This window comes from Trematomus bernacchii, unplaced genomic scaffold (genome assembly GCF_902827165.1).
Source record: "Trematomus bernacchii unplaced genomic scaffold, fTreBer1.1, whole genome shotgun sequence".
Classification (NCBI taxonomy): Eukaryota; Metazoa; Chordata; class Actinopteri; order Perciformes; family Nototheniidae; genus Trematomus; species Trematomus bernacchii.
Window position 1 is genome coordinate 6,921,916 of NW_022987564.1, and position 13,407 is coordinate 6,935,322.

The 13,407-nt window shown below is 40.5% G+C and overlaps 1 protein-coding gene across 1 annotated transcript in view; it reads right to left on the reverse strand.

Moving 5' to 3' along the window:
• gabbr2 (gamma-aminobutyric acid (GABA) B receptor, 2) overlaps positions 1 to 13,407 on the reverse strand; it is a 160,321-nt gene that overhangs the window by 68,826 nt on the left and 78,088 nt on the right. The window contains exons 3-4 of the mRNA XM_034124262.1: positions 8,468 to 8,638; positions 1,278 to 1,379 (exon numbers count right to left, since the gene is read on the reverse strand). Of these exons, the coding sequence (XP_033980153.1) occupies positions 1,278 to 1,379; positions 8,468 to 8,638 (273 nt within the window). The remainder of the gene's footprint in view (positions 1 to 1,277; positions 1,380 to 8,467; positions 8,639 to 13,407) is intronic.

Genomic DNA, 13,407 nt, shown 5'->3' on the forward strand with positions numbered 1-13,407 from the left:
CAGGGAACTCGGGACAGAGAACAAGAGATGAGGTTAAATAAAGGCAGTGAGATGTAGAAGGCTGCTTCAGCGCCATGCCTGTCTGCTTTTTGAATATTCCAGCTGGATCACAGATGTAAGTGCTCTATTTGTGGATCCCACAGTGACGCTGTGATGGCCCCCTTATTCCCCACACAGTCGCAGATACACAATGACACATAACAGTGCACTACAAAAAAAGCTTTCACAATAAAATCTGTGTCACCCTCTACGTCGTCATATTACGTGGTTGTCGGGGGGACGGCAAACTGCTGTTTCGAGATGAGCGGAACAGACCATTAGGGTGTCCGAGGACCCCCCCGCCCCCCCCCCCCCCCCCCCATCAAAACGCTCTGAAAAGTTTTCGAGGCGACACCGTGTTTTGCATATTTAGAGTTGATCAAGGAAGGATGGTGTCAGCTTACAATGTCAGCCCTCAACTTGGAGGGTTACACATATATTTAAGGTAAATACTTGTGTATGCTGCTCTTGCTCTTTTGCACTTTTTGCATATTATGTATATTTTGTTTTTACCATGTTTGTAAAATGTAATTTTCTTAAATGTTTAATGTGAGGGACTGCGGATGGAAACTAGCTCAAAGCTAAATCTGGCACTGTTACGCTTGACACATTTGAATGTTTTAAGTGTTCATTACTGTGCATTGTCCTTGCCAAATAAACGATTAAATAAATAAAAGACAGCTTATCTTCCTGTTCCTTCTCGATCCCTCTGTCTCATCATGACATTTGTTCAACCTGCTCCATGACACATACTGTACGTCATATCTTCCACTCATATATCAGACCTTTTCTTTATTCCTTCTGCTCTTATAACATCTGACAGTTTCTATTTTACTGGTTGAGCTCACCAGGCACATGGTCATGTATTTGATTTACTTCCACTGACAATGTTTATACTGTAAACGTATGTGGCACTGACTCACTGTAGTTACACAACAGAGGCCAGAAGCATCTCTGGTTGCCTTTAGAGATATTTTGGATACATTTGCCATCACACTTGACTGCATTTACATCTGAATTTCATGCATTTCTGCTTCATTAAGAGGCCAATAAACCACCCATTGGTCAGAACAGATTCATTAGAGCTCTCGCTAACGCTACTCAAATACAAATACCAACATAATTGGATCAAATGTAGTCATTTGCTGTATTTGAGAATTATTCAAACTATCATTGAATCATTCCACCTTTTCATTTAGTCTGATAGAATTGTGCGGCTCCCAGGCTGGATGGCTTACCTTGAGCTTCTTGACATTGACACATGGGTCGTTGGAGAAACTCTCCGTATCTGCAATCTGGATGTCTGCTTTCTCCAGCTCACTTGTTAGATCATTTCTCACCTAAAAGAGAAGGAGAGAGAAAGAATGAGAAAGCACATGAGTATGATGTATAAATGACTATGTACCATTTTCCTTGGTCTGTTCTTAATTCAACTCAATAACCTTGAAATGTAAGGAGAGGTTTTTGTTAAAACAGACATGTTTAAATTAATTAAATAAACCAAGCTATTGTACTGCTGTCAGTTAACCATACACTCCTTAATAATAATACTTCCAGTTTTCAGATATTACACTTTTAAACAATAAAGAATAAACAGTATTTCAGCAATACAGATGTTGCAGGCTCTCATGTTCTGAGCTGTTGTCTGCATGATGTTCTGTAAATAGTAAAACATGTGTCTTGACGTGAGAGCATGTCAGAAACATATCGGCTTTTGAAGACATCAAAACCGTCAATATCCTGATTTCAGCTCACTCTGTTAAATGTCGAGTTGTAACATTCACAATATCCGATATACACATGTCTCGGTGATGTGCATTTTTTTTTTTTTTTTTCAGAGTGACAAAGACTACACAGTTGCTTTTAATGATCTCAACTGCTTATTCAAATCTTGACCAAACAGCAGACACATGTGCAATATTGTACATGCATCTGCAGGAGCTGTATGTCTGCTCTGATGTATCGATTCAGCAGAATGGTGGGTAATGGGATCAGGGAAGACAGAGGATGGAGCGGGAGCACCGCTGTGATGGCGAGCTTGAGGTGGTTTATCATTCTGCATCTCTCCTCTTGACCCTCACACACACACACACACTATGATTCATCCCTCTGGCTTCCTCTCTCAAGGATACCATTTCAGAAACTGTCTTTTTTCCCCGTATACATTTGAAGCAGGAAAAGCACAGGTGTAACTAATAATATTAATGATGGCTCTGTACCAGGTCTTCCAGTCAGGAAGTGAGACAGAACACACCGTATAAAGGCTCTGGCATGGGAGCATCTGACTGAAAGGCTGCTATTATTTGATGTTACAGCTGTGTCAACATGTCTGCTGTAAAGAAGATCCACAGTTTGCATATTGGGGTTCACAGGGAACATCTCGTTCTTTCTCTCTGGCCAAATTATTCTGATGTCCTCCGGCCAGCCATCGGCCTCTCCGCCCCCGCCTGAAGGCTTGGCATCAGGGGTCATGTTGAGACATCAGAGCTCATATGGGTATGCCAAGACCGGCTGGCAGAGACAATATGCAACAGCTAACAGATGAAGACCCTGTGTTTTTACCCTACATTCGTCCGAAACTGTGCATATGTGCCATAGGTTATATGCATATTCATGTGTTCTACATTGCTACGAGTGCAAACTGGGGAGTGCCTTGACAATGAATGGAATGTAAACACACATTCCTTGAGTGATACAGATTTATGTTAAGCATTTTTACTTACAAAAGCATCAAAACACTTAAGGAAATGTCACAAACTATTCATGGACAATATGCTTCCAGTGCAGTTTGATAGAGATATGGTGACCAACATCCAGACTTGCAACATTTGTATTGATTTGTGGGAAATATGTGGAATAATACTGATTATTCTCAGGGAGTAGTTTACACGTTGCTATGGACATTTTTAGACTGTGTTGTTCTGTTAATGTTTAGGTATATTGATATTCATTTTAAATACAAGCCTTGTCACTGTAATTGAAGATATTTAAGCTTCCATCTTTTAAGCCTATAGGTAAAGTGTTTCATATTCAAAAGATAGATATCAGGTGGAGAACCACTTCACATCAAAGTGTGAGGATATTTACAAAAGGTAGTATCGGTTAGCTGGAAGCATCTTCAATAATTTCAACATCACAGCTATTTCTTTTGCTACTGCTGTTACATTGTAAATACTTTGTGTAATCAACTAGAAGATTGCTGCCTTGTAAAAATCAATGTAACTGAACAACACAACTTTATTTCCCCTATGTCTCAAAATGTCTGTTGTCACAATGGCCCTGTCCCTTGGTACCCTGGAGGGAGCTCTCAATCACTTGGTACATCACTCAGTCCTGTACAAACATTCCCTCCAATGTACTGTTCGCTGAGCTGAAACAACAGGGAGGCCGGGGTGGATCAATACAACCAGGTTTTGCTCTTCAGGAACAATTGGTGTGGTGGTCTGGACAAGGTACAAAGTCCTGTTGTGTAGAGTGTTGATCTAAAGCTTGGCTGCTTCCATGCTAAGTGGAAACGAGAGGCAAGAGAGGCATTGCAGCAGGTGAGTTTGGTGTTGGAGGAGGAGTGTTGGACCGAGCACACAGCTGGGTGGAATAAGATACTGCCATCACATACAAACAAACATATACAGTACAACAGCACACAGTAAGCCATTCGCCTCTTATTGAAAAAGCCCTCGTCACAAGAGGATATTTATTGGTTTGATTTTGCATTTATTTGATTTGATTTATTTGATTTTGCATTTGATTTGATTTTGCACTAAGATGGAAAAGGACAAATGCATCCGTGTTTTGGTGGACTGAGTGTGTTAAATAGAGCGAGGGGTGGAGGGACGGATGGATTGAGGTGCAGAAGGAGGGGGAAAAAAGTGAGCAGCTTTTTCCCCCCATAACAAAAACATCCTCTATTGTCTGAGCGGCCGGGGAATCCCCAGCAGCAAATACAGCAGAGAAATAATCCTACTGCTCTGCTGGCCACAAGTGCACATGTAACACACATCATTATGTAAGTACACACCCACACATGATGGACAAAAATGACAAAGAAATTCAGATGCACTCAGTATGATTTCTAGAATGCATTTGTTCCTATGAAGAACTTTAACAAAATATGATCGTGTCTAAATGCAGAATCTTTTTTTTCTGCATATGAGCACAGTGACACACAAGCAAAAATGAAGATGAATTGGGACCCTGTGGTTGAGGGATACCCCGTGACTATTTGGGGTGTAAACGACAGAATGAAGTATTATCCCACATCTTCGCTGCCCGTGGATGCGGTCTTCCTTTCCACTGACCGTGACAAAGAAGCATGGCTACATTTATTGTATAGGGAAAGTAAAAGCAGCGTCATCAGTTCCTTGGTTGTTATTAATATGCATTGGTAGTACAGCAGTGCTTGTGTCATCATTATACAGTTTGATAGGTCATAAAATATTCCCTCTACACCTAATTGCATATTTTGGAGGGCTGCAACTAAGCATTATTTTCATTTTTAATCCATCAATCCTATGATTAGTTTCCCAAATAATTGTTAAATTATAGAAAGTGCATGTTAAAATGTTATACAATTGCATGATTTGTTTCTAGAATAGTCAAAGAGAATTTTTGTTTTTTGCTTGACAAAGGATGTAAACATATGATTACCTTTTAAATAGTTGTTAATAACTATTCTGTAGATTGACAAATTTGATCGGCTATAAAACACACACACACACACACACACACACACACACACACACACACACACACACACACACACACACACACACACACACACACACACACACACACACACACACACACACACACACACACACACACACACACACACACACACACACACACACACACACACACACACACACACACACACACACACACACACACACACACACACACACACACACACACACACACACACACACACACACACACACACACACTGAGGCAAACAGGCTGCGGTGGTTTAACCTCCGATCATTAACACATCATTAGGCATGTCCACAGAATAGGGCACTTTGTGTGGCTGAGTGTGTGTTTGTTAGTGTCGTACATGATAGAGTGTTTGCAGGTGCTTCTCAGTAGACTGTAGTACCTTTTCAAAACATGTAATGTTGATTAACAAAAAAGTCAAAACCGAGGATGTAACGCTGCAATGTCATGCAATTTACAAAAGAGGCAGTGTGATGGGTCTTGCACACATCTGTCCCTCAAAAAGTGTGTGCCACATCCGCGTATAAATCTCCATGTAAATCCCAGAGTTCAGGCTGTAATGCCAGTCATGTGCTTACACAAACTAGCGTGACAAACGGTTGTACCACAGCCTGATGACAAGCTCTTGAATGGCTTCCTCTCATGGCCTTACATGCCCTGTACAATGGCATGAGTCACTCTGCAGGGGAATGTATGACATTGCCGGCTTATTTGTAGTAAACAGCAGCTGATGGCTAAAGAAATGTATGTGTACAATGCACCATCTAGGACAAACACAAAGACATTTTCACTTTGTTAGCAAGATTGCTGTGATAGTAACTTCTTCTAAATCCATCGTTAAGCATGGTGTGATTAAACATGTTTGCTTAGAGGAATCCAGGCAGAGTCCTAATCCTGTTCTCTGTCATGACTGCTCTGTTCCCGATGAGCCCTGTTTGTCTGGCAATCTCAATAATGTTGATTGCTGTGTGTGTGGGTGTGTGTACAGACACCTTAACACTGGCAAACACCTTACAGATATTTATTCTCATCTCTCAATATAATAAACCAAACCCCCCAAAACATGTCCCTCCTAAAATAGGATGAGTTGGTGTGTTCAATTACTCCTAAAAATAGAAGTGCGATCTGGCTTTAGCTTACAGGTTACAGGTTACCATATTATAAGTGTGTGTGTGTGTTTGCCACTGACTGAATCACTAACAATTGTTACATGACATTAACCTTGTCTCCCTAGGAAACTGCACTGCCGCATATCCCTCTGTGTTTAGGTTTAGAAGCTGTTCCAGGTGGCTTCTTTCTGGAGTTTCTGTCAGTCAGAGTGAGAGACAAGTTCGACAAGATATTTTGAACTAAACCAAAATCATCTGTTAATGGAATAATTTCAACTCAATAAAAAGGTAACAAAAGTACTCATGATGCATTCCTTTGTTATGTTTGTTCTATTCTTTGGCAGTATCCAAACAGCATTAAGCACCTCACATCTCATTAGCCACTTGTATTCCACATGCTACCGTGAGTTCCAGATGTACCGAAAACCGACATGCACTGAACTTGACGGAGGATTGTACAAATCATAAAGTATGGCAGCGATGCTTGCATATTTGTAAATCAGGATTAGAGGCCAATTTTGTGGCAGGTTGATTGAATCGGGCCGCCCGTCTCCCTCTCGTCCTAAGCCCCTCGGCGCTTTCAGGAGGGGAGAGATAAAGGGATTTGGGCTCTCTGAGATTTGCAGTGAGACTTCTTATACACCCCCCCTCCAGCTGCTGAGCAGATTGTTTTCTACCAGGGCCTCGAGGCAAGAACTCACAATGCGTCTCTTAAATTCTTGCTTTCAATACCTCTGACAAGGCTTTTTTTAAGTGAGTGTTCCTGTGACGGTGATGTAATATAATGTTGGTCCCATGAGTCGTCAAACGCGTGACAGATGTGTATTTATCGCTAACGTGCAACCCTTTCCCAAACAGGAATATGTTTTTCTCATTAGTTAATCAATTTGTTTTTGCAACATGGTTTGGCATTGGATTGTTATATTGATTCTCCTATTGATTTTATTGTAAAAAGCTACTCGACACTAGTAGGGAAAGGATTTCTCCTTGGAGAATGCAAATGTGTCGACTCCTGTTCCTGGCTTCAATCTGATTTACAACCATTTTCTAAATAAGTCTGCAAGCTTTAAAATGTATTTCAGTGCCAACAACGTCAACGGTTTTTACTTACAGATAAAGTTATTTGTATTTCCACAGTGGGCTGAGTAGTGCTTGATGCAGACATTTCCATTACACATGATGTACTCTAACATCTGTTCTTATCGGTGTTGCTTGTAAAAAAAAAGTTAACATATGGTTAGTGTTAAGGAATAATTCTTCTAGATATCTAACCTTTTTCCTCTGTGACGTGTTATCTCCTTTAAGGAAAGGCCTTGGTGCCATATGTGTTGTTGTCACCAGTGTGTGACCGGTCAACTTGACTGGCACGAAGGGTAATTGTTGTGGGAACACTGAGGCACTTCTTTATCGGTGTTTGTGGGCTCTAGGATGTGAAATCCTTGAGGCCATGAGTGTCGGACACAAATTCAGTGTTTAGTCTACTCCTTCAGAGATGTTGATTTCTCTCTGTGAACCAGTTAAAAGGTCTAGCATAGAGAGAGGCTCTTCAGAATTGACGTGGCAACTCTACCGTGTAGTCAGAACCTCTGACTCTTTGATTTGTGATGTGAATCCTCCGGCCGAATACTCTGAATAAACCCATCAGTGTTTGACATCAAAGCTCCAACTCTCACCGTGTCTCCTTCCTGAGTCGGTGACTCCATGCATTACTACACAGAAGTTTCCTCCACAGTTAGTGCTAGAATTAGGCTCCAGTTTTAGTTTCAAAATGTTAATCTAGCCATTTTATCCAAGTCATGGAGAATCCATCCAAAGAGTTTTATGTGGGTGGAAAAATATTGCTTTAGTCAAATAGTGGAGAATAGCTTGAAATCGAATTGATTCCCACCCACTCAAATGTTGGCAACATCTGAATTATGATTTTAAGAAAACAAAATACCAATCAGTGTTCAGTATTGATACTACTCGTAGTCTCTCCATCAACAAGATAAAAAAACCCTGTGTTTACTAATAGTGAAATGTTACCCATTATCTTCAAGAGAGGAGAAGTGGCAGGGGAAGGCTGGGATTATTAAACTGACTTTAAAGCTTTGTGATTGTGTGTTGTGATAGCAAAGATTTGTACAAAATAAATGTCCCCCTGACACCATTCACTGACAGGTCTGTGTGTACATGACCACTGTGGAATTTAAATATCTGCTTTAAAAAAGTATAAAGAGATGTACGCAACTGTTACTATGCAGGCAAGTTATACAAAGGTTCATTTATGGTCTGTTTTAAGGTACGCCACAACGAACCTGAATGAGGTGTGTTTATTTATTAATGATGTGCAATTATATTTTTGGGAAAAAGAAGAAAAAAGAAGGGTAACCTGGCACTATATTTGATATTGAATTATTACAGAAAAACTGAGGTTGCTGTGCCTTGTGATAGAGAGCGAGCTCAATACTTCAGAATACATCACAGAACTGGCTCTCATTTCCTGTGCAAGCTCTCTGTAACAGCTCAGAATGTAACCACAGGTTTCCATGGCAACTTTTGTTCATGGCACAGTTTACATATCGAAATATAGTATTTTGAAAGAATGAACGAGAGACACTGACCTCGGAGAACCTCTGTACATCCTGAGTGAGCGTCCCCACACGGCTCCAGTTGTAGAAGGTGAGGAACTTTACCACCGCAGGGTTCACGGCGTTGTCTGATGGGACGGTGCGGAAGAAGTTTGGGTACTTTTTCTTATCTGCCAGGACTGGAGTTGTTGCTGCAAAGGAAAGCTGGAATGACAAAAAAAGAGAGAGAACTACAGTGAGTTTAGAGTCTGTTAAATACAGTCCTAAATAATCCTGGCAACAAATAGTCAGATTACACTGGTGTACTGTTAGAAGAGTAGCACTGTTAATAACTGTGTCACAAAGCACTGGATGACAGATCTCAGGTGTGCCATGCACTCAAATTCACAAGATTCAAAGGTTTTATTGTCATATGCACAAAGCTACAGTGTAGAAATGGCAATTACATTCTTCTGACCTGAGCGCCTCCAACAATGAAACATATATAATAAAATACAAAATAAAAAGTAGAAAAAAGTCTATATACATGTCAATAGAATGTGGGATATGTACAAAAACAGAATATCAAATTAAAAAAATTAAATTAAGACTAAATTAAATATGGCTTATTGCAGTGATAACTATTTCTATAAATTAGTATACTGCAAGATGACAACAGGAATGTTTATCGGGCACTTAACAGAGCTCAGGTGTCATTTTAGAGTGTTTATGAAGAACACACTTATTTAGTAGTCTAAAGGTGTGGACAAATCAACTCTTTGAAATGAATTTAAATGTCAGCTAAATATAGTTTAGTGTATAACTGGAAATAGATCTCTAAATATTGGGTGGAATGGATGACCCCTTGTATGAGTAGCCTTTTAAGATGTTGTTATTCTGTTGCTGTTGTGTGTCCTGGAGTGATAGTTGTGTGACTACCTGTTTTTGTAAGTTTTTTGATGAGGAGCAGCTTAGCAATATGATTCATCTCTATGTTGTTAAGTTAAAAGCATTTGCGTTCTTCATGCAAGCAGTTTGAGCTAGATTGCACACACACACACACACACACACACACACACACACACACAATCACACCAATACAGATAACCACACACGCACACACGCTGAACCTCAAACGTTAATTGGCTTTTTACACACACCTTTTTTTTCGGTTCATGAGCTGCAACCTAAGCATATTTTGAGCACATCAATGTTCAAAAAAGGAGAGTGTACCAAAGTTTGAAAGGCAAACTTTTAAAGTATTTTTCCAGAGCAATAACACGCTAATGATCTGAACACGATGCAGCAAACACACTCCCTCACTGATGGCAATATAGTTGGAAAGCTGTGTGTGTGTAACTCAAGCTGGTCTAGGGAATATTTTGAACAATCAATACAGTGCAGTCGAGCTCATAAAACATGATGAAAGTCTACAAGTGGTGTTGTACTATATTTGAGTTTAAAAATTGTAAAAATAAATAAATATTCAAATGTGTTTTCTCCATTATCAACACCTACATAATTGTCCTCATTTACACCCGTCCCACCTTTCATTCGTCTTTCCCATGCTAATGAAGTTTAGCTCTCTCCCTCTCTTCCACTTTGTAGCACATTTTCAACAATAGGTCACCCATTTTCTCGAGAGGCAAACATTTCTGTAATTAATTTTTGCATTAAGATTAACATTTGCTAGTCAGTACAATGTACCAGCCGGCACTCACCAGAATAGACAATGAGCTGACACTTTATTGTTTACTACGTTTACTTTTAGTAGTCTCAGGCCCCGTTTACATGGAGACGGTTCGGGATGTATCTGCTACTTTTCGTATAGACGGTTAGTTCACACGAGGCCGTAACGGAACCGCGGAAACGGACCCCTCAAACAATAACGGGTCCCAAGATGGGTAGATCTGCGGACGGAACGCTCTGGGGGGGTCAAACGGCTCCGTGTGTACGCCCTATATGCCATAGCCCCGCCTCTTCCCACCTCTCCTGCTCACCCCCGTGTCACCCGCGTCATTGCTGATGTGTTTCGCCAACAACAACAACCGAGTGTTTCGAGCCAGGTCCCGGTATCTCGCAGGACAGTGCACCCAGCAGGAGCCTCCAGCTAGATTTGATCGATATGGACATAAACGCGAGTGAAGTCTTATCGGACAGGAGAGAGAGATCAGAGATCAGCTGTTGCTGACGGAGACACGCAGCTCTGCATGATCACCTGCAGCTCCGCCCGCTGTGATGAATTTATTTGAATTACCTCTCAAACTACCTAAACTAGTTATAAATATGTTTATGTTTACTGTCGGGTCAGTCATTACTGGATCAGCCAGCTGCATGAGACGGATACTGACGGGCTGTCAGGAGAGGGGGAGGAAAAGAGACTCCGTTTATTATTCTTATTTTATTATATAGAGTCGTTATCAATTCGTTTTAAAGCTCAATAAATAACAAAGAAGACCGTTGACCGGCACTTTTCTAATTTTGTCCAGAAGATTTAAACTTTAACGGACATGTTGACCGGCAAACAAAACCGAAGGGCAACCAGGCAACCATGGCAACCATGCTTGGGTGGTCTTCTTCGCTGCTTTTGCCACTTACAGGCCCGGCATATGTACTACAGTGTCTCCAGATCGTGTGGACGGACACGTTTATTGAGCCGATTGCGTGTGAACGGAATACTTTTTTAATATTGAATTCGGTTCGGTTCGTTTCCGTCTCTGTATAAATGGGGCCTTAGTTGTACATAAAACGAACCATTAGGTAAAGCTGGATATCTGGCCCCTGCTAAGGCCCTTTAAACATGGTGTTGCATTAACCAGATTTCTACTAATGTGGCCAAAGAATGATTATTACCTGCACAAAATAAAATATGAAACATGTCCAACATGGTCAATCTGTGGAAACCTTTAAATACCTTGGTACAGTTCTGGGCTCTCAGGTGTCTCAACGAATGCTCACAGTGACTTTACCTACTTAGGAAACTTTAATGGCCTTGGTGGTAGTCAGCAGATTTTGAAAGTAGTGTACAAAAACGTTTCAGCTTCCTGCCTGGTACGGTCACCTTAACTGTAGATCTAAGAATAGACTTTCTAGGACTGTGGCAATGGCAAGCAAAACAGTAGGCAAACCCCAAAGCACTTGATTCAATTCTATACAGAAAGGACGAGGAAGAAAGCGAGCATTATCCTGGCAGCTAGCCCCCGTCCACTCTTCAGCCAGTTTGAGCCCTGAACACATAAATAAATGACAAATGAAATAGAAAAGAAATAGAAATGAGATCTTGAGCTCCAAAAGCCGATATAGATTCCTCTCTGGCAACTAAAAATGTATTTATGAAGTCCTTCATCCCAAGTGTCACCATTATTCTCGAGTCAACAAAGTGACAGAGCAGATTCAAGACACAGACATTGATAGAAACTGTATAAATGTGTAACCTTGTCTATGTGTTTGTTTAACTAACTGCTTCCTGGTGAGAAGAAGACCTATTTCAACCAATAAAGATACATTCTTATCTATTCTATATCCAATGGCTTCAAAATTACAAATTATATTTGTAAAACTGTAACTAACCTGTACCATAACAAGAACATGTTAGACATTTCACATGAAGTATTATTTTAAAAGCATGACAAAGGTGTTTGTAATATTGAAAAGACGTCTTTAACAAACATCAAAGATACATTGTATTGCGAACATACATGACTTTCAGAGCAAAGGTATGAAAGGTGTTTAATATTTAGGTACCAACGCAGGGCTGAGATAACAAGGCACCATGCTCTACTGTATATTCAGCGTCCTATCTGTAGTAATATAATGAGCGATATGAATCAGTGCAGGGTTAATTACATACTTTGTAGAGATTAAGTAGAACTCGTGATTCATGATAGCGATCAACGCAAGGATATTAGGATTCTGACTAAAATTAAGGGGTACATCAGTCGATTTCCTAAAAGTGTGCCAAAGCCTCGAGGAGTTCAAGCATCTCCTAACTTTAGGGAGGACTGCCATCTGTTCATTAAGCTTCTATCCATTTCTAGTCATCTTCGCTACTCATAAATCATAGTACTCCTGGTATAATTGTACACTTGTTGAAACCACACATTTGAACACTAAACATCTTCCGTAGCATGGTGGAGAAGAGAGAAACCGGCTAGGAATGACAGAAATGTGAGAAAATATCCAAAAGATGAAAATATTTTTAAAAGTCATTGATCATTTTTAGATAGCTCAACTGACAGTCCGGGAATGTAAAGCAACAAAATGTAACTTTTATTTAAATATGGGGGATACAAATAAAGAGCATTGTCCTCATTACACCTTAAATATTTAGACAAGCAAACAATTGAAACAATATTGCAGGCTTGCCTTGTTTTTACACCCTCAACAACATCTATGTCATTAGCCTAGCAGTTTCACTGGATCCCAAATGTACAAAGTCTTCGCCCCTCCAGTGGGAAACCCCCAGTTTGGCCCTCTAAATCACTACTTCCTGCAAAGATCCACAGGGGTTTGTGTTCACTCGTCAACGAGACAGGCTTTTGAAACCACACATGGATTACAGCCATCAATTAAGCAGGAAGAAAGGCCTTTATCTTGCTACCACTGCTAAATCCAAAATCACCCACCAGCCTTAGAGGGCTTCAAGGGGTCTTTCCAGCGTTGCCTTAATCTCCGTTTAGCTAAGGCTGTTTGCTACACCCACAGTGGGAGATGCTTCTATGGTTTCTCTAATAAGAGCTAGTGATCTTCTAAAAACCAAATTGATTGCACAAGCCGTCTCACGAGCCACGACTGCAAGAGGAACAGACTTCCAGAAGAAGCTCTCCGATCCTATCTTATTTCCCCATTAAGGGGTTTTACTTCAGGTCGGCCGGGACGTTTTGTAGGAGTTGTTTTTGTACAATTTCCACCGTTCAACCCGATACAACACTTCACTGACCTGAGAATCCTAAAAACAACACAGAATGAAATATCGAACAGAAACTTCTGACGAG